The sequence below is a fragment of the Microcaecilia unicolor genome, chromosome 4 (genome assembly GCF_901765095.1).
Source record: "Microcaecilia unicolor chromosome 4, aMicUni1.1, whole genome shotgun sequence".
Lineage (NCBI taxonomy): Eukaryota > Metazoa > Chordata > Amphibia > Gymnophiona > Siphonopidae > Microcaecilia > Microcaecilia unicolor.
The window spans coordinates 340,445,020-340,469,165 of record NC_044034.1 but is presented as its reverse complement, the minus strand read 5'-3'; the positions used below and the strand labels follow the sequence as shown (position 1 = coordinate 340,469,165).

At 48.7% G+C, this 24,146-nt stretch overlaps 1 protein-coding gene across 5 annotated transcripts in view; it reads left to right on the top strand.

Moving 5' to 3' along the window:
• SCAF4 (SR-related CTD associated factor 4) overlaps window positions 1-24,146 on the top strand; it is a 314,126-nt gene that overhangs the window by 218,398 nt on the left and 71,582 nt on the right. For all 5 annotated transcript variants that reach the window (XM_030202137.1, XM_030202136.1, XM_030202135.1 and 2 more), the window contains one exon: window positions 10,679-10,841. In XM_030202137.1, the coding sequence (XP_030057997.1) occupies window positions 10,679-10,841 (163 nt within the window). The remainder of the gene's footprint in view (window positions 1-10,678; window positions 10,842-24,146) is intronic.

The following is a 24,146-nucleotide window of genomic DNA, read 5'->3' as shown; positions in this document are numbered from 1 at the left end:
GAAATCTGGAACGGGTGACAGTAACCAGACAGTCCATTGCAGCCACCAGGTGGTGAGACAAAGGAGAGCATGAAACATGGGCACAACCGTGACAGTACCTCCCCCTCAAGGCCCCCCGCCCCCCCCCCCCCCCCCCCCCGGTCTCCACGGGTAAAAATGGTGAAACCTACGGAGGGACTTCCAAACATGACCAGGAGTAGCTTGGCTGGAACTTGAACAGGAGTCAAGACTGGAGCCCGGACTGGCATAAGGACTGGCCTTCGCCTCTTGGCTGGAACTGGAACTCATCTTGGCCTCAGCATCTCGGCTGGAACTGGCGCTCAGAGCGGACTCAGCATCTTGGCTGGAGCTGGAACTCTGCTCATACTCCGCATCTCAGCTGGAACTCGGCTCGGACTCCGCATCTCGGCTGGAGCTGGAACTCATCTTGGCCTCAGCATCTAGGCTGGAACTATGACTCGGTCTAGACTCAGCATCATCTTGGCTGGCACTGGAACTCTGCAAAGGCTCAGCTAGAAGTGCCACTTGAACAGGAATCGAAGGCTCAGAAGCGCCACTCGAACTGTACTCAGAGGTTTGACTGGAAGCGTCACTTGGACTGGCATCAGAGGCTCGGTTCGAAGTGCGACTCGGACTGGACTCCGAGGCTTGAGTGGGAGTGCCACTTGACCGAGGATTGGAGGCTCAGTTCAAAGCGCCACCCGAACTGGGATTGGAGGCTCGGTTAGAAGCGTCCTGTGGACTGGACTCCGAGGCTTGAGTGGGAGTGCCACTTGAACAGGACTCTGGGCTTGACTGGAACTCAGCATGGACTCAGCGGCTTGGCCGGAGCTGGAACTCGGCTTGGCCTCCGGATCAATTCGGCTGAGAGCGTTCCTCAGGATGGACTGATGGTACACCTGGACCTCGGGATTCGCATTACGCTTTCTTTCGATGGCAGCTTCCCGAGTATTCCGCAGAGCAGGGTCAGAGACAAGTAGGTGGCGTTATTCCCAGAGCGGGGTCCTAGGAACAATGGCAGAAACTGGGTTCTCCATGAGCCCAAGCTGCTGAATACGCTTCCTCTCCGCTGAAGCTTCAGGCCGCTTCTTCAAGAGTGGATCAGACAAAAGCTTTCTACGATATTCCTCCAGTGTCATGAGAAGACCAGGAACAATAATAAAACCAGACCCGAACTTCACAAGGGAAACAAGAGCAGAAGTTGTAGGCTGGAGGCTCAGCAGGTAGGGAGATCTTGCCGAGCTCATGGCCACCAGGTCTGGCCACCAGGTGGTGAGAGCAAGGAGAGCACGAAACATGGGCACAACTGTGACAGCCTTTCATACGAGCAATGAAATCTGAGGACCTTCTCCAGTGTGATGATAATGGCAGTGGCAGCCTTTTGCAAGAAGGGGGTCTTGATATATCTGTATCTGGCTGATTGGCTAATTCGAGTGAAGTCCTTTTAAGAGAACAAATAAGCCAGCTTTTACACCACTTTAAACTGGGACTGTTGTACAGATGGCGTTCTTTCCAATTTTGGAAGTTGCAACATCTGGGGTGAGGGGGGTTGGGGGTGTTAGACCTTTTATGTGTTAGTGTGGATGTGCTGAAGAAACAATGGTGTATTTACTGAGTTCTTTTTTTTATTTGTATGAATGTCAAAAATTTAGTAAAGGATAATTTAAAAAAAAGAGAGAAGAGAGTAAATGGGCCACCTCTTGGGTAGTACAGTTCCCTGTGAGATTGGGCTGGGTGATTAATTCAGCCAAGAGCAAGCTGAGTTCGTTGCAGGAGATAGAATACCTTAGAGTGTGTTTCAACACTCAATAGAGCAAGTATTCCTGCTGAAAGCAAGGGCATAGACGTTGCAGGCGCAGGGCCAGAACCTTCTCAGCAGCATGAGATCCTATGCTGAGGACTACCTTCGGGCTTTGGGATCCATGGCAGTGATGCAGGAGGTGGTTCAATGGGCCTGGGCCCAAATGAAACCCCTCCAAGAAGTCCCCCTTTCTCAGTGGTTTCTACAGACTAGAATTGGGTGTGAGACGCACTGTCCAAGGAGAGGTGAAGAACAGTTTGACGTGGTGGCTTGAGAGCCCCAACAAAGAACAAAGGGTGAGCCTGGAACCTCCAAAGTGGATGATTTGTAACAATGGATGTCAGCCTCGAGGGCCTGGAGCTCATTGCCTGGGGCAGGTGGTGCAGGGCCTCTGCTTGAAAGAGGAAACGAGTGATCAATGAACAGACTGGAGACAGAATGGTATGTCCGGCACTACAGGCATATTTCGGCAGTTGGTCCAAGGCAAGGCAGCATGCTGTCCTGTAATGCAACAGTGGTGGTCTATATAAATCACCAAGGTAGCATGAGTAGTCACCAGGTGGTGGCAAAAGCAGCAAACTTGATGGCCTAGGCAGAGAGTCATCTTTTGAACCTGTCTGAGACGCGTGTGGTTAGAGTAGAAAATGTTCAGGCAGACTTGTAAGCAGACATCTAAATCTGGGAGAATGCAGTCTGGGGCCTCTCGTCATTATGCTATATGTGTTCCTGCCATGGCCCTTACTGGAGAATCTTCCAAAGGATAGAGCAGGGGTTCCCAAACCTGATCTTGGAGACAGTGTATGCAAATCTCTCTCATGCATAATCATTGTGGATATCCTGAGAACCTGACTTACTGGGGTGCCTCCAGGACCAGTTTTGGGAACCACTGGGATAGAGGGGCATGGATGCCTGGTAGTGTTGGTGACCTGGACTGGCCACAGAGACCATTTTACAGGGATCTTGTGTATCTCATTGTGGAGGCTCTGGTAAAGTTTCCTATGTTAGAGGACCTGCTGCAATAGGGTCCAGTGTGGATGCCAAATCTGTCCCCATGTTATTGTATGACCTGGCTCTTGAGAGGGTGAGGTTGTGGAAGAGAAGATATTCCAGGAAAGTAATCTCCATCATGCTGTGGTAGAGGAAGAAATCCCCCTCCTTGGCATACGTCAGTGTGGCACATATGCGAAGGAGTGGTATCAGGAACATCTAGTTCATTTCAAGTCTTCTATAATAGCATAGATTCTGGAGTTTTTGCAGAATGGTTTGGAGAGGGTTGGTGTCACTCCCTTAAGTTTCTGGTGTCAGCATTAGCATGCTGTTAAGGTTTGTTGCAAGGAAGGACCTTGGCCTTTCATCTGGATGTACTGCTTTATTTATTTATTTTGAGAGTGGTGAAAGTAACACAGCTACCTCTTTTGGCGGTTCCCTATTTGAATCTAGAAGTTGACCTTGGTTCAGCTGCCGTATGTGCCTTTGAGGGATGTCACGTTGTAGATGTTTTTTCTCATGGCTGTTTCTTCTGTGAGAGATTTTGAAGTTGCAGGCACATACAAGGACCGATTTCTGGTTTCTTGAAAGAGAAGATGGAGCTGTGAGTTGTTCCCTCCTTTCCTCAAGAAGGTGATATCCTTTCATGTTAGCGTCTCACTTCTGGTATTTGAGGAGACAGGGGAGCTGATATGGTTACATCGGCTGAATGTCAGACAGGTGTTGAGCAAATACAATCAAAGAAGATAGGAATTTTGTCACTGAGATCATCTGTTCTGTTGGGAGGGAGCAAAAGAGAGAAGTGACTTTAAAGGTGACAATAGCACGGTGGAGGAGGGGTGGGAGGGAGCAAGAGAGAGGAGAAGCAGCTTCAAAGGTGACAATAAAACGCTGGATTAGAAGCTCCGCGTGGGCTGCAGAGGTAGCAGCAGAGGTATCCTTGATGCTAGAGGCTTCCGTAGACCTGAAGCTACAAAGGATCACAGACCAACTGCAGGGAATCGATGAGAAGTTGGGGGGCATCCAGACAGAGTTCGCCCAATATAAACAGAGATTATCAGATATAGAAGATAGTGTGCAGCGACGGGAACAGTCAGATAAAACGCTGAAACAAAAGGTGGAATGCCTAGAGGCCAAATTAGAAGATCTTGAGAACAGATCTCGGAGAAGCAATATCAGAATGATAGGTCTTCCTGAAAATATCAAAGAAGTAGACCTGAGATCGGTATTGGAAACTTGGCTTCCCACTGCACTTAATTTGACATTGGCAACGGGCCCGCTACGTGTGGAGCGGGCCCACAGACTGGGCCCCCTGAAAAAAGAAGATCAGAGGCCAAGAGTGGTGATATTTAAAGTGCTTAATTTTGCACACAAACAGGAAATATTTCGTGCGCTCAGAAAAGTGGAGCAGCTGAAATATGAGAACTCTGTGGTGCGCTGTTTCCAGGATTACTCCATGGCGGTGTCTCAGCAGCGGAGGGCATATCGAGATGTGTGCCAACTTTTATTCACAAAAAAGATCCAATTCGCTCTACTATATCCTGCCCGGCTGAAGGTTTGGTACAGAGGGTCCCAACAATTCTTCAATACAGTGGAGGAGGCGTTGAAATTTGCACAGCAGGCTGTGAGGGCTGAAGGACCGGCATGAGTGATCTGGCCCGGTTGACAAATGCTCTTGAAAGTTAATGAGCCTACGGGAGTTTGCTGCCGGATGCTTGTCTGGAGTTAAGTGTTCCGGGACATATACTTCAGAAGGACTTTATTACACTAAGTGATATAATGCGATGCCATTTGTATTATGTTTCATGAGGCCCACAAGGGGGGGTTTGGCTGAGTGATTATTCTGTTCCATATAAATACCCGAGGAAAAAAAAAAAAAAATTCGGGTGGGTGAATGAGGGGATACGAGAAGTGTGACTGACAATGAAGCATGTATAGGGAGGGGGGGGAGCTCGCGTGACTGGCTTCTTTTTAGGAGCCATGCAGGGTTACACAGGGGATAGAGGGGTTGGGAGGGGGAGGGAGGGGTTGTGGAGATATTTGGGAGAATCTGGCAAGAATTATGATTGGAATGGATGGTCAAGGGGGGGAGGCTCAAGGGCTGGGGGGCCTCCTCTCTCATTATTCGACAAATCTAACATTGTTATTCAAATGTATGATTACTGGACTTATGAGTTCACTTAAGCTAGTTTCGTGGAATGTGGGGGGGGTTTCCTCCCCTATTAAACGAACTAAAGTTTTGCAGGAACTGCAGAGACAGAAGGCTGATGTGGCCTTGCTTCAGGAGACACATCTCTCCTCCGGAGAACATGCTAAATTTAAAAGAGGATGGGTGGGATCTCTGGTAGAAGCCCCGGCGGTGGGTCGGAAGGCAGGGGTGCTGATTCTCTTTCGGAGGGGCATCCCGCTTCGGATCATCTCCGTCTGGGCCGACCCGGAGGGGAGGTGGGTTTTGACCAAGGTGGAAATTAATGGTCGCCCTTTGATTTTATGCAATGTCTATGCCCCCAATGTGTTTAATGAAAAATTTTTCCAAGATCTGATTAGGAGGCTGTCTCCTCACGTGGAGGGAGAATTGATTGTGGGTGGAGACTTTAACTTGGTATGTGACTCTCTCATGGATCGTTCCACCTCAGTTTGCCAGAATCCGGGGGGGAGCCGTAAGGCGCTGTCCTCTTTTTGTAAAGCCCTGGCACTAGTAGATGTATGGCGGATGTTACATTCGTCTGAAAGGGATTATACCCATCTCTCAAGGGCACATGGTTCTCAGTCCCGCCTAGATTATTTGTTTGTTTCAAATTCTTTATTTTCTAAGGTGCGGAGGGCGGAGATTGGCCCGTACGCAGTTTCTGATCACGCTTTGATATGGTTAACACTGGAAGATCGGTTGAAGGGCCGGGGTAATTGGATGTGGAGATACCCCTTGGAGTTGGTAAGAGATCCGAGATTTCAGAAACATTTATTGGGCAAATGGGAGGATTATGTGTATTATAATGGTGCTCATGTTGACCAACCAGCTCTGTTTTGGGAAACAGCAAAGGTTGTCTTAAGGGGAGATATTATCTCTTACTCTACGCATAAGAAGAGGATGAGGGACAGGGAAATTGTTCGTCTGGGAGGCTTGGTCCAGAAGCTACGGAGAAAATATGGACATGCGCCCACGGCCTCATGTAGAGTGGCTTTATTGGAAGCGCAGAAAGAATTAAATGAGCTCTTACACCAGCGGGCGACCAAGACCCAGTTGTATTATAAATACCGTCTGTTCCAGTATGGTAATAAGGCGGGCAGCATGTTGGCTAGGATGGTTCGTAGGAAAGAGGGGATCAATCGGGTCTCCCAATTAAAAGCTGGGGATGGGAGAATGGTGAGAGACGATGGGGATATTGCGGACACCTTTGGTAAGTTTTATGAGGTGCTGTATGCCTCGGATCGAGACGAAGTATTGGATAGCAAATTGTATTTGGATAACTTGGTTTTGCCTGTCCTCTCGGATAGGCAGAGGGAACGTTTGAATGCACCATTTACAGAGGGGGACCTGATGTTGGCTCTACAGCAGTGTACTTCCCACAAAGCTCCTGGACCTGATGGTTATAGAGTAGAATTTTACAAACAATTTTATGACCAGATCCAGGGGCCCTTATTGACTTTATTTAATTCAATGGTGTCAACGCGGACGTGCCCGGGTACGTTCCGGGAGGCCCAGATTGTTGTAATACCTAAAGAGGGGAAGAATGTGGTGGACCCTGCATCTTACAGACCCATTTCTTTAATTAATGTGGATGCGAAGTTATATGCCAAAATCTTAGCCAACCGATTAGCCTTAGTTTTACCATCCCTGGTTGAAGAGTCCCAGGTGGGGTTTGTAAGGGGGAGGACGGCCGTGAAAAATGTTCGATCTTTGTTGACCTCCCTAGAAGTTGTAGCCCGGAGACGCCTTCCGTCACTTTTAGTTAGCTTCGACGCGGAAAAGGCGTTTGACCGGGTCAGCTGGTCGTATTTGTTTGCCGTCTTACGTACTTATGGTTTTGGGGGCTTTTTCTTAGAGGCTATCAAGGTCCTATACTCGGAGCCGGGTGCTTATGTGTGGGTAAATGGAGAACGTTCGAGATCTTTCCGGATTCATAGAGGGACGAGGCAGGGGTGTCCCTTGTCTCCGCTTTTGTTCATCTTGTCCCTGGATCCTCTGCTCCGGGAGGTGATGCAACACCCGGAGATTAGAGGGGTACAGATAGGAGATTCTGAGTTCCTGCTCTCTGCTTTTGCAGATGATTTGCTAGTACATCTCACAGAACCGCGCTCTTCTTTGCCGGCTCTATTAGAACTATTTGCGGAATATGGAGATTTTGCGGGGTTCCGCCTCAATTATAGTAAATCAATGGCGTTATCCTCGATGGAAGACTTAAGGCGGACATGGGGAGAGGGATTCCCCCTTAGGTGGGCGCCGGGGTCTTTTAAGTATCTCGGCCTACATATTTCGATGAAAGTCTCAGAATTGTATCACTTGAATGTTTCTAGATTGTTGAGAGCCACAACGGAGAGGCTGCGTGCTTGGCAGCATTTACCATTATCTCTTAGTGGGAGGATTCAGTTATTCAGAATGGTGGAGTTCCCTAGATGGTTATATCTATTACATATGCTGCCCGTCTATTTGAAAACAAGAGATTTGACCTTGTTGACCAAGATGGTTAGGCGATTCTGTTGGGGAGGTAAGAAGGCAAAGTTGCCATTACAGATGCTGCAGGGGGCCTGGAGGGAGGGAGGCCTGGGGCTCCCGGATTTGAGGAGGTATAATTGGGCTTGCCTCCTGAGGTATCTCGGAGATTGGTTTTTGGCGAGAGATGATTACACTTGGAGGAAGTTGGAAAGCCAATATTACGCACCGTGCCATTTCTATTTTCTCTTGCAGGCTCCCAGTAAGTCACTTCCCCCTGATTTGCGCTCCAGTATCTTAGTGTCCCCTCTGAGAGCGCTTTGGAGAGATGTGATGCGGATGTTTGGCCTGAATAGATGCACCTCAGATCTTCTCCCTATTCAGGGTAACCTGCTGTTTAGGCCGGGATTAGAGAATGCGGTTTTTCGGACTTGGGCGAGACAGGGGATAAGTCGGTTAGAGCATGTGTTGAGTCGACAAGGTTGCATGTTGAACCTAGGAGCATTGGGACTGGGGTATGATATGAGAGGTGTTTTTGCCTATGCCCAGTTAAAACACTATGTGGACTCCCTGGAGACGGAGGCTCTGGGGGCTGGACACTGTCGCCTTTTGAGGCAGTTTTTCCATTCGGTACAAAGTGAACGTCTTTCCATTTCAGGGCTATGCAGAGCGTTAGGAAAGTTTTTGGTGCCCAAGGATCGGGAGAACATTCGGCAGAGATGGGCAGGAGATTTGGAGAAGCCAAATATTTCTTTGGATTTTGATGTTTTGACGGCCAGGATACGAAGTTTGACGGGAAACGCAGGGCTTAGAGAGTGCCAATACCGCATCCTACATAGGGCCTATTTAACGAAGGCTCAGGTATTTAGGATGGGGGGAGTTGATACACCCTTATGTGGGAAGTGTGGGAGGGTTCCGGGCTCTTTTTTTCATTGTTTGTGGAGCTGCTATACAGTGAGACACTTTTGGGATTCCATCGCTCAATATCTGGCGGATCTCTTGGACTTGAGAATCATGTGCTCTCCGATGGGAATTTTGTTAGACAAATATGAAGCATTTCTTTTGCAGAAGGGATCGGCCCGTCAGTTGGTTCGGAAGGCCTTTTTGATTGGCAAGAGGCTGGTGATGAGCCAATGGGTGGCAGAGACCCCCCCGGATTTCTGGCACTGGCGTAACAAGTTACACGAATTTATGTTGTTTGAGAGAAGAGGGGTGGGGGGCTCCACTGGGCGGCTACGACGATTCTTGGATGTTTGGGGGCCATATATTCATAGTCTGTCTCCTAAGGGGCGCAGTTTAGTGGTGAACTCGCTTTAGACATATACTGAACTCAGACCATCCTCTATGATAATAAATTGGAAATCTGAATATCTCTCAACAAGGGGTGGGGGGTAGAGGGAGGGGGGGATACTAGTGTTTGATTTACAGTTCAGCACCCTTTTTGGGTTTGGTAATATTCTGTCCCTCACGAACATTTCAAGAATGGTAGATTTTGATGTGGAATGTGGAATGGGGGAACATATAAGTTTTAAAATATACTCTGTTAGAAGGCTGACAGGGAGGAAGGGAAATGTTTTATCAAAACATCAAAAATAATCGTTACTTGTATAATATCAGTCAAAGTTGCTGAAACACGAATATAAAGTATAATTGTGGGAGGGGGGATAAAATGTTGAAAGTATGATGACTGTAAGCAGAGAGGTGTATCTGTTATGTTGCCACCGCAAATGTTGCAATGGTGTCTTGATATTAATGTGTGAAGGTGGATTTACATTCTGGTTTAATTTTGTTGTCTTTTGACTCATCAATAAAAACCGTTGAAACATAAAAAAACGCTGGATTAGAGAGACTGTTTTTGGCAAATATCTTCAAGGGTTCTCCAGTACCTTCTGTTTTTGAAGCACATTCAACTAGGATTCATGCAGCCTCTTGGGCGGAGAATAGCCTTACTCCACCTCAAGACAATTGCAGGGTAGCTGTCTGATCATCCTTGCATTCCTTTGTGAAACACTTTCATCAGGCTCCTCATCAAGATACATTCTTTGGGGCAAAAGTGTTGATGGTGGACTTTGCGGGGGCCCACCCAGAGAGGATACTGCTTTGGTACTTTCCAAGGATCTGGACCAGTCTGAAAGGATACTAAAAACCAATTTCTCCTGATTTTTCTTTCCTTTAATCCCTTTCCAGCCTTATGCAGAACCCACCCTAAATCAGTTGATTCATAGGTGTAAGGAGCCTGTGGTTGTGTGAGGAGTAATAGCAGAACTTTGGAGATAAATGGTTTCCTTTTTATTAGTATGTGATAGAGGGCAGCCGAAATCATTTTTTTTCCAGTTTTGACTGAACCAAATCTGTGGTTGAAGTTTCCTATTTAGTTTTGACCGAAACCGGCCCAGTCCTCTGACCAGAAACAGCCCCTACTCTCTCCCCCCTCCCTTCCCTGCTTTGTCATCCTCCATTGCCACCCCTCCTCCCAAACCACAGGAGCTCCCCCCCCCCCCCAAAGAAAAAAAATACATAAGAAACCTTACTCCTAGATCCACCAGTAGGCTGCTGCTGCCATGACCCTCTCCCCCAGTCCTACCCATAGGCCTACCTTACCGCCCTGGTGAGCTAGTGGCAAGTTGAGTCAGGAGTGATCCACAGTTGCTCCTGACCATCCTGTGTCCATACTCAAAATGACTGCCATGACTTCTAGTGGTAGTCTCATGAGCCAACACTGGCAGGAGAGATCAACAGTTGCTTTTGCCCATGCCGGCAGCAATCCCAAAATGGCTGCATGAGCATCATTCTTACAAGAAAAGTTTGTGCTGTTGAGATGCCTGTTGAAAACATAGCTTTTTTTACTAGGCTTCTATAGCATAAATATTAAGCAAACTTTTATAAACGTGGTTTTCATGCTTTTTTTTTTTTATGTTTTTACTTTTGATTTTTTTTTTTAAAGATTTTATTGCAGTATCTGTTGTACCTTGTCTTTGGTATTGTGAAGGGGATGTCATAAACTGTTAAGTCTGTTATTAACTGAAAACCAGTTGGTACATTTTTAAATACATTTTGAAAGTGTAAATCCAGCTATGAAGACATGGTAGAGGTATTGTTCTGGCTTTTAAAACTGTTGAACTTAGTTACCTTACTTTGAGTTGGCAATAAATCTGAATTTAAGCACTGTAAGCACTAACTGAAGCCTTGAAAAACATAGTTTATACAAAATTTTTAAACTTTAACTTTTTTTTTCTTAGATGCCAACACATCCACCCGGTCCTCCAATTGGTGCTCTTCAACCACCACCTGCATTCTCACCTCATTTAAGTATGCCACCTCCAGGTTTTGCACCTGGTGTTCCTCCTCCACCCCCACCACCATTCATGAGACCTGGATTTAACCCACTCCATTTACCACCAGGTATGCTTTGCTTGGAAGGTTAAATATTCTCACACCAGGTAGATTTTTTGAGGGATGCTTTTACAGTTCTCAGGGTTTGTTTTTGAGGATATCCTGAGCATTGTGGAAAAATGTAAGATGTAAAGCTTGAAAATGCAAAGGGCAAAGCAGGCAGTATGATTTATTGATTTGATATACTGCATTTATGCCTAAAGGCACCAAAGCGGTTCACAATACTGCAATTACAATTATTAAAATATATAAAACGCCTCAAAATACAAAACTTTACCAGTTTATCTTCATACAATGCAGAAGTAAATTTCATCCATTGCAGTTACCGAAAACAGTGAACATATGGCCAGATTTTAGATGGTTTCCCATACTCATTAGGAGTATGGGAAACTAATGTGCTCAGGCAACTGATTCACAAAAAAGGACCAAAATGCTCATTTCATGGTGGTGGTTTACTTAACCATGGATAAAAGAGGAAGTTCCAGTAAAGTTAGTTGTGAAGATTGCAGTTTTCTAGATGGAACATATTTATTGTTTACAGCAGAAAGATAGCTAGGAACTCTCAACCAAAAAGCTTTAAATACCAAGCATAACATCTTGAAGCGTTTTCATCTGTGCTGATACTGGTAGCCAGTGCATCTCAGCCAAAACAGGTGTGATATCAGATTTTTTTTACCTACAATCAGACGCGCCTATTATTTTATATTACATGTAATCTTTTCAAACTAATTTGAGTTGACCCCTGACAGATCTACTGGTGACTAAAGCATGTGTAACTTTCACCTGGTTTGATCTAGCCAGTGGTGACTTCAACTGACATATTCTTAATTGAAAAAAGAAATATTTAACCACATTATTGGCCTGAAGATTGAATTTCATTTGATCATCACAATGGAATCCTAATGTTACCAGATCATTACCAATAAAGTTCTTTACCCTGTAAGAATGATTTATGCTTAAATCTTTTCATTGCCGATATAATCAACACAATCTTTGACAACGCTCCAACAGAGAGATAAAACATCACAGTAGAAAGCATCAAACAGTTCAATAATCGTCCAAAAGTTTTGTATCTTGCCCCAACCCACCCCAACCTGTCCCATCCCTGTCCTAGCTCTGTCCAAACAAGACTGTCTAGACAGATTGGGAACAATCAAAAATGGATCTTTATGAATATACCGTCTTTATACATTATCCTACAAAATCTTCTCACCCCCCCTCCTTGACCAGAAATAAAACAAACCTTGGTGGACTACTCCTAAACGCAGATTAACTAACCATAAAGGGTGGGGGGGGGGGGGGGGGGCTGTTTGGACTTCCCCCCAATACTTCCCATATACCTCGAGGGTAGCCTTGAGTCAACCCTCCCACCAACCTTATCCAGTATATCAATTAAACAGAAAGTCCCCTAACCCCACCCTTTCTCCGACGCTCTCTCCTCCTGATAGGGAGAAAAGGGAAAAAAAAAAACACCCTCAATATTGAGATCTTGTCTACTGTGACCTTTTCATGGTGAGTGCAATCTGGACCCCCCCCCCCCCCCCCCCCCTTTTACGCCATCACCGGACATCTCCACAGTAGTGTCACCCAAACTGCATAGTAAAGAACTAAAAAGAGTTTAATACAAGGCTTCGGGCTCTATGAGGCAAGGACTGAAGATAATTGTCCCAAAAGACCAAGAACAGTTGTTTCCTCTTGCGAGAGGAGCACGCATATTGTTGCTCCATTAACATCAGGGTATGGAACCTCTTTCTCCATTGCCAATATGCAGGGGCCTGGTCACCAACCCACACTCCCAAGATAATGCGCTTGCCCACCATCCCCGCCTTACAAATCAAGAGTTTAGAAAATTGGTCATGGGGTCCAAGGTCCTCATATTTATCTAACAGAAAACCCGCCGGCGACACCTTGATCGACCTTCCACACACTGTTTCCAAGTAATGTATCATATACTCCCAAAAAGATTGAATGACCTGACACGTCCAAAATGCATGAATAAAAGAGTGACATTTCTGACAGATTGGGGAATCCGTCCCTCCCGCCTTAAAAATTCTGTCTTGAGTGAAGTATGCCCTATGCAACACTCTGAAGTTACATTTGCGTAATTTGGTGTTAATCGAAACAGATGGGATCCGACGAGCCAGTTTAAGAATATCAAATGACTCCAGATGAACCCCTAAATCTCGACTCCATTGGTTCTGAAGTTCCACCCTGTCTGGGACTAACTGTAATGCCCCCAGAGCCTTATGTAAACATGACACTGACATGTCCCTATCCTGTAAGGGCTCAAAAAATTCCAGTAAACGATGCCTCAACAAAAACATCAGATCAGGATGATTTAAATGCTAAAGAATTAGACTGACAAAAAATCCACATTGCTACTTAGAACTAATTCATTACTGTGCACCCCCCCCCCCCCCCCAACCGGAATGCTCCTAAAATAGCCAGTTTTTAAGCACTTAACTCATTTTCAGCAGCAGTAACCATTAAGTACCTCTGAAAATGACCGATTAACCCAAAGCAGGCAATTTAACCATCCAAGAGCTGTTTCTGGCCTGTTTATTGACTACAAAGTCTTTTAATTTACACATAATAGGTTGCAGAAAGGAAAATGTATTTTGTAATAACACTTAGGTGTAGAGCTTAACCACTGCGCTTTTCTCTAGCTAGGGCTGTAATGCACTCTGCTGAAGTTGTTCATGTTCCTGGACTCACTTCATAAATCAGTTGGGACTGTAGTTACTGGTTTTCTTCCTACTTACATAACTTCTGAGCAGTGGATTTTACAGAATATGTTCTGTCAGCTGTAATGATGCTTTTGCTTCAGCCTTTTATTGTGTGCTGTAACTGAACCAAGTGTCTGTGTGATATCTTTGGCTCAGCAAAACAAGAGAATAACTCTGAAGGACAGCCTGTGATTTTAGGATTCTGCACTGTTCATTTCAGCTGCTGGTTAATTTAACATCTATATTCTCCGAGGACAAGCAGGCTTGCATATTCTCACATATGGGTAGACGCCATTTATGCCAAAGTAAAAAAACAGAGCTTTAATGAAGTGCGAGCAGCACTCCACTTGTCATATGGGAATGCCTTCCTGCCCGCCGTGAGAACTTGGTGGCAAAATGATCTACCGAGGGGGTGCCCCATGCTCAGAAGATCTTGCAGGGGGGCTATGCCCATGTGAAGAGACCACTTGTGCGGTTGCATTATCCTGCTCAGTCTGTCTGCCAGGGTGGTTTTTGTGCCCGCCAGATAAGTGGTTTGGAGAAACATACCGTGCCCCAATGCCACGTCCGGACAGCCTCCTCACACAGAGGGCGTGATCCGGTGCCCTCCTGCTTGTTGATGTAATACATTGCAACCTGATTTATCATTTGAATGAGAATGATTTGATGGCACAGTCAATCTCTGAAAGCCTTTAGAGTGTTCCAGACCACTCGAAGCTCCAGAAGGTTGATCTGAAGATTCATTTCCTGAAGGGACCAAGTTCCTTGAGTGTGCAGCCCATCTACATGAGCTCCCCAACCCAGAGGCTTGATAGCACTGAGAATCCAGAGTCCATTGAGCTGATCTCATATGGAGACATGTCATGGGTGTAACATACACTGTGGAAGCCATGTGGCCCAGCAATCTCAACGTCTGCTGAGCTGTGACCTGCCGAGAGGCTCAAACCTTGGAGGCCTCTGGCCACCGGGAGGAAGGCTCGAACTTTCTGCTTGTCGAGCAGGGCTCCTATGAATTCCAATCTCTGGACAGGGTGGAGATGGGACTTGGGGTAATTTAAAACTAACCCTAGCAGCTTGAGTACCAAAATAGTCATCCACATGAACTCCCGAGCACTATCCTTTGAGGTGCTCTTCACCAGCCAATCGTTGAGATATGAGAATACATGGACTCCCAGTATGCGTAGCGATGCTGCGACTACTGCTAGAAACTCGGTGAAGACCCTGGGAGTTGACGCAAGGCCAAAATGCAGCACACGGTACTGAAAGTGATGTGTTCCCAGCCGAAATCAAAGATACTTCCAGTGAGCAGGAAGTATCAGGATATGAGTGTGTGGGTCCTCTTCTTCATACGAAGACAGAGCACGCAGTTAGCATGGCTATGGTCAGGCCCCAGACAATAAACACACCAAGAATGGGCGCCTTTCTCCAAGATGGTCTGGTTGCACCGGGTACAACTTGCTTTAAGCCATTGAGAGTCTTTGTGGACATGGACGGGAAGACTTCGCTGGACAAATAAAATGCCTTGATGGTACCTGAAAAAGGGACAAAGGCACAAAAAAAAAAAAAAAAAAAAGAGTCAGGGACTAAAGGCAGCCCACGTCAAAAAATAAAGGAAACAAACGTGGGCCAAAAAGAAAAATAAGAAAAAGGGAAAATTAGGTTCTTACCGTGGTAATTTTCTTTCCTTTAGTCATAGCAGATGAAGCCATTACGTGTGGGTTGTGTCCATCAACCAGCAGGGGGAGATAGCACTCAACTTTTCGTTTTCTCAGTTTGAAGAGAGGCTGCAGTATACCAGTGCTCTTCACACAAACGGTTTTCAGAGCTTTTAAGTGCCTTCGACTTGTTCTTTCTTGTTTTTTCTCTCTTTTTTTTTTTTTTTTGACTTGATTAAAAAAAAAAAAAAAAAACCCCTTTATTCCTTGTCATCAAGCAGATGAAGCCATTACGTATGGGTTGTGTCATCAACCAGCAGGGGGAGATAGAGAGCACTCAACTTTTCACAGTGCCTCATGACCAGCCAGCTCCACTGCCTCTTCAGTATTCTCTATCTCCCCAAGCAGGGTGGCTGCAGCTTCTTCGAGCTGCATCAAAAATCTGCCTGGGGGTGGCTCCTGGCTTGCCAGTTGTTAGCCGGGGTGTTAGAGGCTATAGCAGCTTCACTTTGAAGGCACATAGGTCAGCCCTTTCCCTGCCTTACCCATGCCCCCGTGGATGTGGACATATTAGCTTGCTTTTCCCTGCCCTTTCCCACTCAGTGGATGCAGGCACATTGGTTTGCTTTTCCCTGCCTTTCCCACTCATCTGAGCCTCCAGAGTTCTTATTACCTCTGCTTTCCTCACAGCGTTTAAAAAAAAAAAAATGGAACAGAAGTTTTCCTTTGATTCTTCTATGGGACCGGAGCTGTGATACTCGGTCCGGTGAGGTAAGAGTGTTTTCTAACTCCTCCGGGGTGGGCCCGCGATCGGGACGTTGTGGCCGCGCGGTTGTTTTCGTTTTCGGGTGTGCTTTTTCACCGCCACCATCGACGACTTTGACTTCGCCAACGCGATTTTTCCATCGATGTACTCGAAGGTCCCGAGCGGATTCAAGAAGTGTGGTCGGTGCGGCCAGCAGATCTCGCAAACCGATACTCACGCTTGGTGCCTCCGGAGCATAATACCAAGACGTGCACCTTGTGTCTCGGCTTAAGGAAGCAGACGCAGGTGGCGGGGCAAGTTCTTCGGGACCGTCTTTTTGGAACTTGCGGCAGCCCGCCGACTTCGACGGCATTGGTGTGAACGGCCGGATCTTCGGTACCGATGCCGACGAAATCGGGGCCGATGACACTGACCCCAGGAGTACAGGTACCGTTGGCCTGCCGGTGACGGCGGGGGTGAGCGGCCGCGCGGGCAGTCGGCCCCGGCCACTCCCTCTACCCAGGGCCATCGGGACCGAACCCTGTCGGATCTGATTCCTCGAGGCTGGGGGGGTTCTACCTCCTCTTCCTCTCTACCACCGATGACGGGCACCGAAAGAAAGCCAAGAAGCACCGTCATTGGTCGCCCACGGCGCACGGAACTGCCAGCTCCGGCACCTCGAGGGAGGACTCGACGCTGAGGAAGCGGCAGTGCCGAGAGGAGCGTTCTCCCTCGGTTGAAGAGGTGTCGCGCCAGTCCGCGGGTGCTTCGGTACCGTCTCCTGGACCCGAGCACATTCCGGCACCGACACCCACACCGGCCCCCCTGCCTTTCCCGACAGCGGGTCTGGACGTGTGCCTCCGAGCCATCCTTCCGGGGATCCTTGAAGGGCTCATGCTCCAGGCTCTGCTGGCACCGGGGGTGCTTGCGCCCCCGGCGCCGTTGATGGAGGCACTGGTGTGCTCTAGCCCGATGCCGAGGGCTTCGACACCGCTTGCGGCGCTGGTGTCGACCGCCATGCAGGTGGAGTCCCCGTCGATGGAGGGAGCTTCATCCCCGCCGGCGCGGGAGTCCACCGCTCGACGCCATCACCGAGGACGGGGTTCCTCGCAGTCGAGACGGGCCCGGTTGAGGTCTGAGCTGCAAGAGCTCATGTCCGACACCGAGGAAGAGGCCTCGTGGGGGGGAGGAGGAGGACCCCAGATATTTCTCCTCAGAAGAGTCTGTGGGCCTTCCCTCCGACCCCACTCCTTCACCGGAGAGGAAGCTCTCGCCCCCTGAGAACCTCTTCTTTGCCTCCTTCGTCAGGGATATGTCTATTTGCATTCCCTTTCCCATGGTCTCTGTGGATGAGCCGAGGGCTGAGATGCTCGAGGTCCTTGACTATCCATCACCACCTAGAGAGTCTTCCACGGTGCCGTTGCACAATGTCCTCAAAGAGACACTGCTTCGGAACTGGCTGAAGCCCTTATCTAACCCCACCATCCCCAAGAAAGCGGAGTCCCAATACAGGATCCACTCTGACCCAGAGTTGATGCGGCCTCAATTGCCTCATGACTCAGCGGTCGTGGACTCTGCTCTCAAGAGAGCACGGAGCTCGAGGGATACCGCCTCGGCGCCCCCTGGGCGGGAGTCTCGCACTCTGGACTCGTTTGGGAGGAAGGCCTACCAATCGTCCATGCTCATGACCCGCATCCAGTCATACCAGCTCTACACGAGCATTCACATGCGGAACAATGTGAGGCAACTGGCGGACCTGGTTGACAAGCTCCCCCCGGAGCAGTCCAGGCCTTTTCAGGAGGTGGTCAGGCAGCTGAAGGCATGCAGAAAGTTCCTGTCCAGGGGTATCTATGACACCTGTGATGTGGCATCCCGAGCTGCGGCCCATGGTATAGTGATGCGCAGACTCTCATGGCTGTGTGCCTCTGACCTGGACAATCGCACCCAGCAGCGACTGGCGGATGTCCCTTGCCGGGGGGATAACATTTTTGGCGAGAAGGTCGAGCAGTTGGTGGACCAACTACACCAGCGGGAAACAGCTCTCAACAAGCTCTCCCACCGGGCGCCTTCAGCATCCACCTCAGCAGGTGGACGTTTTTCCCGGGCCCGGCAGGCTGCACCCTACGCTTACAGCAAGCGTAGGTACACCCAGCCGGCCCGAAGGCCTCCTCAGGCACAGGGACAGTTCTAGCGCGCTCGTTCCCGTCAACGGCGTGCGCCTAAGCAGCCCCCTGCGCCTCCACAGGAAAAGCAGGGGACGGGCTTTTGACTGGATCCATGGGAACATAGCTGCCATCAAAGTGTCCATACCGGATGACCTACCGGTCGGAGGGAGGTTGAAAGCTTTTCACCAAAGGTGGCCTCTTATAACCTCCGACCAGTGGGTTCTCCAAATAGTGCGGTGCAGATACACCCTGAATTTGGTCTCCACTCCACCAAATTGCCCACCGGGAGCCCAATCCTTCAGCTCCCATCACAGGCAGGTACTTGCAGAGGAACTCTGTGCCCTTCTCAGCGCCAATGCGGTCGAGCCCGTACCACCCGGGCAGGAAGGGCAGGGATTCTATTCCAGGTACTTCCTTGTGGAAAAGAAAACAGGGGGGGATGCGCCCCATCCTAGACCTGAGAGGCCTGAACAAATATCTGGTCAAAGAGAAGTTCAGGATGCTTTCCTTGGGCACCCTTCTACCAATGATTCAGAAAAACGATTGGCTATGTTCCCTGGATTTAAAGGACGCTTACACTCACATCCCGATACTGCCAGCTTACAGACAGTATCTCAGATTCCGTCTGGGAACACGGCACTTTCAGTATTGTGTGCTGCCTTTTGGGCTTACCTCTGCACCACAGGGTGTTCACGAAGTGTCTCGTGGTGGTTGCGGCGTGTATACGCAAGCTGGGAGTGCATGTGTTCCCGTATCTCGATGATTGGCTGGTCAAGAGCACCTCAGAGGCAGGAGCATTAAGGTCCATGCAGTGTACTATCCACCTTCTGGAGCTGCTGGGGTTTGTGATAAATTACCCGAAGTCCCATCTCCAGCCAGTCCAATCTCTGGAATTCATAGGAGCGCTGCTGAATTCTCAGACGGCTCAGGCCTTCCTTCCCGAAGCAAGGGCGCAGAACCTTCTATCGCTTGCCTCTCAGACCAGAGCGTCTCAGCAGGTCACAGCTCGGCAGATGTTGAGACTTCTGGGTCATATGGCCTCCACGGTTCATGTGACTCCCATGGCTCGCCTTCACATGAGACCTGCTCAATGGACCCTAGCTTCCCAGTGGTGTCAGGCTACCGGGAATCTAGAGGATGTCATCCGTCTGTCCATCAGTTGCCGCAATTCGCTGCACTGGTGGACCATTCAGACCAATTTGACCCTGGGACGTCCATTCCAAATTCCGCAGCCCACGAAAGTGCTGACGACGGATGCATCTCGCCTGGGGTGGGGAGCTCATGTCGATGGGCTCCACACCCAGGGACTGTGATCCCTCCAGGAACAAGATCTTCAGATCAACCTCCTGGAGCTCCGAGCGGTCTGGAACGCACTGAAGGCCTTCAGAGATCGGCTGTCCTACCAAATCATCCAAATTCGAACAGACAATCAGGTTGCAATGTATTACATCAACAAGCAGGGGGGCACTGGATCTTGCCCCCTGTGTCAGGAAGCCGTCGGGATGTGGCATTGGGCTTGCCAGTTCGGCATGCTTCTCCAAGCCACATACCTGGCAGGCGTAAACAGTCTGGCTGACAGACTGAGCAGAGTCATGCAACCGCACGAGTGGTCGCTCCATTCCAGAGTGGTACGCAAGATCTTCCGAGAGTGGGGCACTCCCTCGGTGGACCTTTTCGCCTCTCAGACCAACCACAAGCTGCCTCTGTTCTGTTCCAGACTACAGGCACACAGCAGGCTGGCGTCGAATGCCTTTCTCCTCCATTAGGGGACCGGCCTCCTGTATGCTTATCCTCCCATACCTTTGGTGGGGAAGACCTTACTGAAGCTCAAGCAAGACCACGGCACCATGATTCTGATAGCGCCTTTTTGGCCCCGTCAGATCTGGTTCCCTCTACTTCTGGAGTTGTCCTCCGAAGAACCGTGGAGATTGGAGTGTTTTCCGACTCTCATTTCGCAGAACGACGGAGCGCTTCTGCACCCCAACCTTCAGTCTCTGGCTCTCACGGCCTGGATGTTGAGGGCGTAGACTTTGCTTCGTTGGGTCTGTCTGAGGGTGTCTCCCGCGTCTTGCTTGCCTCTAGAAAGGATTCCACTAAAAAGAGTTACTTTTTTAAGTGGAGGAGGTTTGTCGTTTGGTGTGAGAGCAAGGGCCTAGAACCTCGCTATTGTCCTGCACAGAACCTGCTTGAATACCTTCTGCACTTATCAGAGTCTGGCCTTAAGACCAACTCAGTAAGGAACCACCTTAGTGCGATTAGTGCTTACCATCATCGTGTAGAGGGTAAAGCCATCTCTGGAGAGCCTTTAGTCATTCGATTCATGAGAGGCTTGCTTTTGTCAAGGCCCCCTGTCAAGCCTCCTGCAGTGTCATGGGATCTCAACGTCGTCCTCACCCAGCTGATGAAACCTCCTTTTGAGTCACTGAATTCCTGCCATCTGAAGTACTTGACCTGGAAGGTCATTTTCTTGGTGCCAGTTACTTCAGCTCGTAGAGTCAATGAGCTGCAGGCCCTGGTAGCTCATGCTCCTTATACCAAATTTCATCATAACAGAGTAGTACTCCGCACTCACCCTAAGTTCCTGCCAAAGGTGGTGTCTGAGTTCCATCTTAACCAGTCAATTGTCTTGCCAACATTCTTTCCCAGACCACATACCCGCCCTGCTGAGCGTCAGTTGCACACATTGGACTGCAAGCGAGCGTTGGCCTTCTATCTGGAGCGGACACAGCCCCACAGACAGTCCGCCCAATTGTTTATTTCTTTCGACCCCAATAGGAAAGGGGTCGCTGTCGGGAAACGCACCATCTCCAATTGGCTAGCAGATTGCATTTCCTTCACTTATGCCCAGGCTGGGCTGGTTCTTGAGGGTCATGTCACGGCTCATAGTGTTAGAGCCATGGCAGCGTCAGTGGCCCACTTGAAGTCAGCCACTATTGGAGAGATTTGCAAGGCTGCGACGTGGTCATCTGTCCACACATTCACATTACATTACTGCCTCCAGCAGGATACCCGACGCGACAGTCGGTTCGGGCAGTCGGTGCTGCAGAATCTGTTTGGGGTTTGAATCCTACGCCACTCTCCAGGACCCGATTTTATTCTGTTCAGGCTGCACTCTGTTAGTTGTTCTTCGTAGGTCAATTTGTGTTGTGCCCTCGCCGTTGCGAGGTTCAATTGACCTGGGTTCTTGTTTTGAGTGAGCCTGAGAGCTAGGGATACCCCAGTCGTTCCCGCTCAGTTCAATGACAAGCAAAGGAATGAGTAAAACACAACTCCAAAGGGGAGGAGGGAGGGTAGGTGAGAACAATCAGCCTGCTTGTCCTCGGAGAAAGCGAATGATACATACCTGTAGCAGGTGTTCTCCGAGGACAGCAGGCTGATTGTTCTCACCTACCCTCCCTCCTCCCCTTTGGAGTTGTGTTTTACTCATTCCTTTGCTTGTCATTGAACTGAGCGGGAACGGTCGCGCACGGGCGGGAAGACGGCCGCGCATGCGCGGTGGGCGTGCCCTGCGTGCGAGACCGCCCGCGAAGTTTTGTTCCGGTTGATGGGGGCTGCCGTGGACGTCATCCCAGTCATGAGAACAATCAGCCTGCTGTCCTCGGAGAACACCTGCTACAGGTATGTATCATTCGCTCTCTTACTGTTTGGGCATCTGCATGCAGTTGTTATGCTGCTAGAGCCTGCCTGGCGTGGTTGCAACAGGCAGTGGAACAGCTCGGAGATGGAGCGGAGCCCTTCTCTGATGTGGCTCCGCGGCTGGAGTCGGCCTTGTCCTTTTTGGCTGAGGCCCTTTATGATATTGTCAGAGCTTTGGCTAAACAAATGGCAGTAGCAGTGGCGGCTCGCCGTCTTATTTGGCTACGACATTGGGCAGCGGACATGGCCTCTAAGCAAAGGTTGGTGAAGTTGCCACAAGGTCCCTCAGTTCTGTTCCAGGCTTCAGGCCCATGGCAGACTAGTGTCTGATGCCTTCCTCCTCAATTGGGGACAGGTCTCCTGTATACTTATCCTTCGATACCCCTAGTAGGAAAGACTTTGTTGAAAATCAAGCAAGACCACAGAAATATGATTCTGATCGCACCTTACTGGCTAAGGCAGATTTGGTTCCCTCTTCTTCTGGAATTATCCTCCAAAGAACTGTGGAGATTAGAGTGTTTTCCGACCCTCATCACTCAGAATGAGGGATCGCTTCTACATCCCAACCTCCTGTCTCTAGCTCTCACAGCTTGAATGGTCAGGGCTTAGAATTCATTTCCTTTGGTCTTTTGGAGGGTGTCTCTCTTGTCTTTCTGGCTTCCAGGAAAGATTCCACTTAGTGCTGTTACTCTTATAAATGGAGGAGATTTGCAGTCTGGTGTGAGAGCAGGGCCCTAGATCCCCTTGTCCTACACAGACTCTGCTTGAATACCTTCTACACTTGTCAGTCTGGTCGCAAGACCAACCTAGTAAGGGTTCACCTTAGTGCTTATCGACGTGTAGAAGGTAAGCCCATGTCTGGACAGCCTTTAGTTCGCGTCATGAGAGGTTTGCTTTTGTCAAAGCCCCCTGTCAGACCTCTGCCAGTGTCCTGGGATCTCAATGTCGTTCACACCCAGCTGATGAAAGCTCCTTTTGAGCCACTGAATTCCTGCCATCTGAAGTACTTGACCTGGAAAGTCATTTTCTTGGTGGCTGTTACTTCAGCTTGTGGGGTCAGTGAGCTTCAGGCTTTAGTAGTGTATGCACCTTATACTAAGTTTCTTCACAACAGAGTAGTCCTCTGCGTGCACCCTAAGTTCTTGCCGAAGGTGGAGTCGGAGTTCCATCTGAACCAGTCAATTGTCTTTCCAACATTCTTTCCCCGACCTCATGCCCATCCTGGAGAAAGCAGCTTGTACACCTTGGACTGCAAGAGAGTATTGGCCTACTACATGGAGCAGACAAGGCCCCACAGACAAGTCCACCCTGCTTTTTGTTTCTTTTGATCCCAACAGGATGGGGTTGCCATCAGGAAACACACCATCTCAATTTGGCTGGCAGATTGCATTTCCTTCACTTATGCCCAGGCTGGGCTGGCTTTGGAGGGTCATGTCACAGCTCATAATGTCAGAACCATGGCTGCGTTGGTAGCCCACTTGAGGTCAGCATTCATTGAAGAAATTTGCAAGGCTGCAACGTGGTCATCAGTCAACACATTCACATCTCACTATGGCCTTGAGCAGGATACCCGACACGACAGTTGGTATGGGCAGTCAGTGTTGCAGAATCTGTTCGGGATCTAGAATCCAACTACACCCTTTATCCTGTTCCAAGCTGCACCTTCCTTCAGATTGTATATAGTTTCAGGTTAATCTGTGTATTGTCCTCGCCTTTGCGAGGCCCAGTTTACCAGTGTTTGTTGTTTTGGGTGAGCCTAGATGCTAGGGTTTCCCCATGTGTGAGAATATGCATGCCTGCTTGTCCTTGGAGAAAGCGAAGATACTTACCTGTAGCAGGTATTCTCCGAGGATAACAGGCTTCATATTCTCACAATCCCGCCCACCTCCCCTTGGAGTTGTCTCCTCCATTATTTTATTTTTCTTCCTTTGCTTTGAAATTAAACTGAGAGGACCGCATTCTCACAGTGGATGGGAAGGCCCTCGCATGTGCAGTGGAGTGCGGCTCCTGCTTCACTAAAACTCTGTTTTTTACTTTGGCATAAATGCTGGACCGGAGAACGTGGATCGGCGTCTACCCATGTGTGAGAATATGAAACCTGCTGTCCTCAAATACCTGCTACAGGTAAGTTTCTTTGCTTTACAGAAGGAAATTAAATGAGAACAAGTAGCAATATCAACGTACAAAAAAAACCTGTTTTCTTCACCACAGTGGTGTATGATGAATAGAATCAATACTGAACAATGGATGTAAGGACGTATGAGTGGCAGAACCTTATCAGCTGCTACCCTTAGCACTAATGAATATAGGGCCGTATTATTGGTAGAACTTTGAGTACTTGCTCCTACCATTAATGGCTGTAGGCATATGTGAGTGGCAGTGCTTGC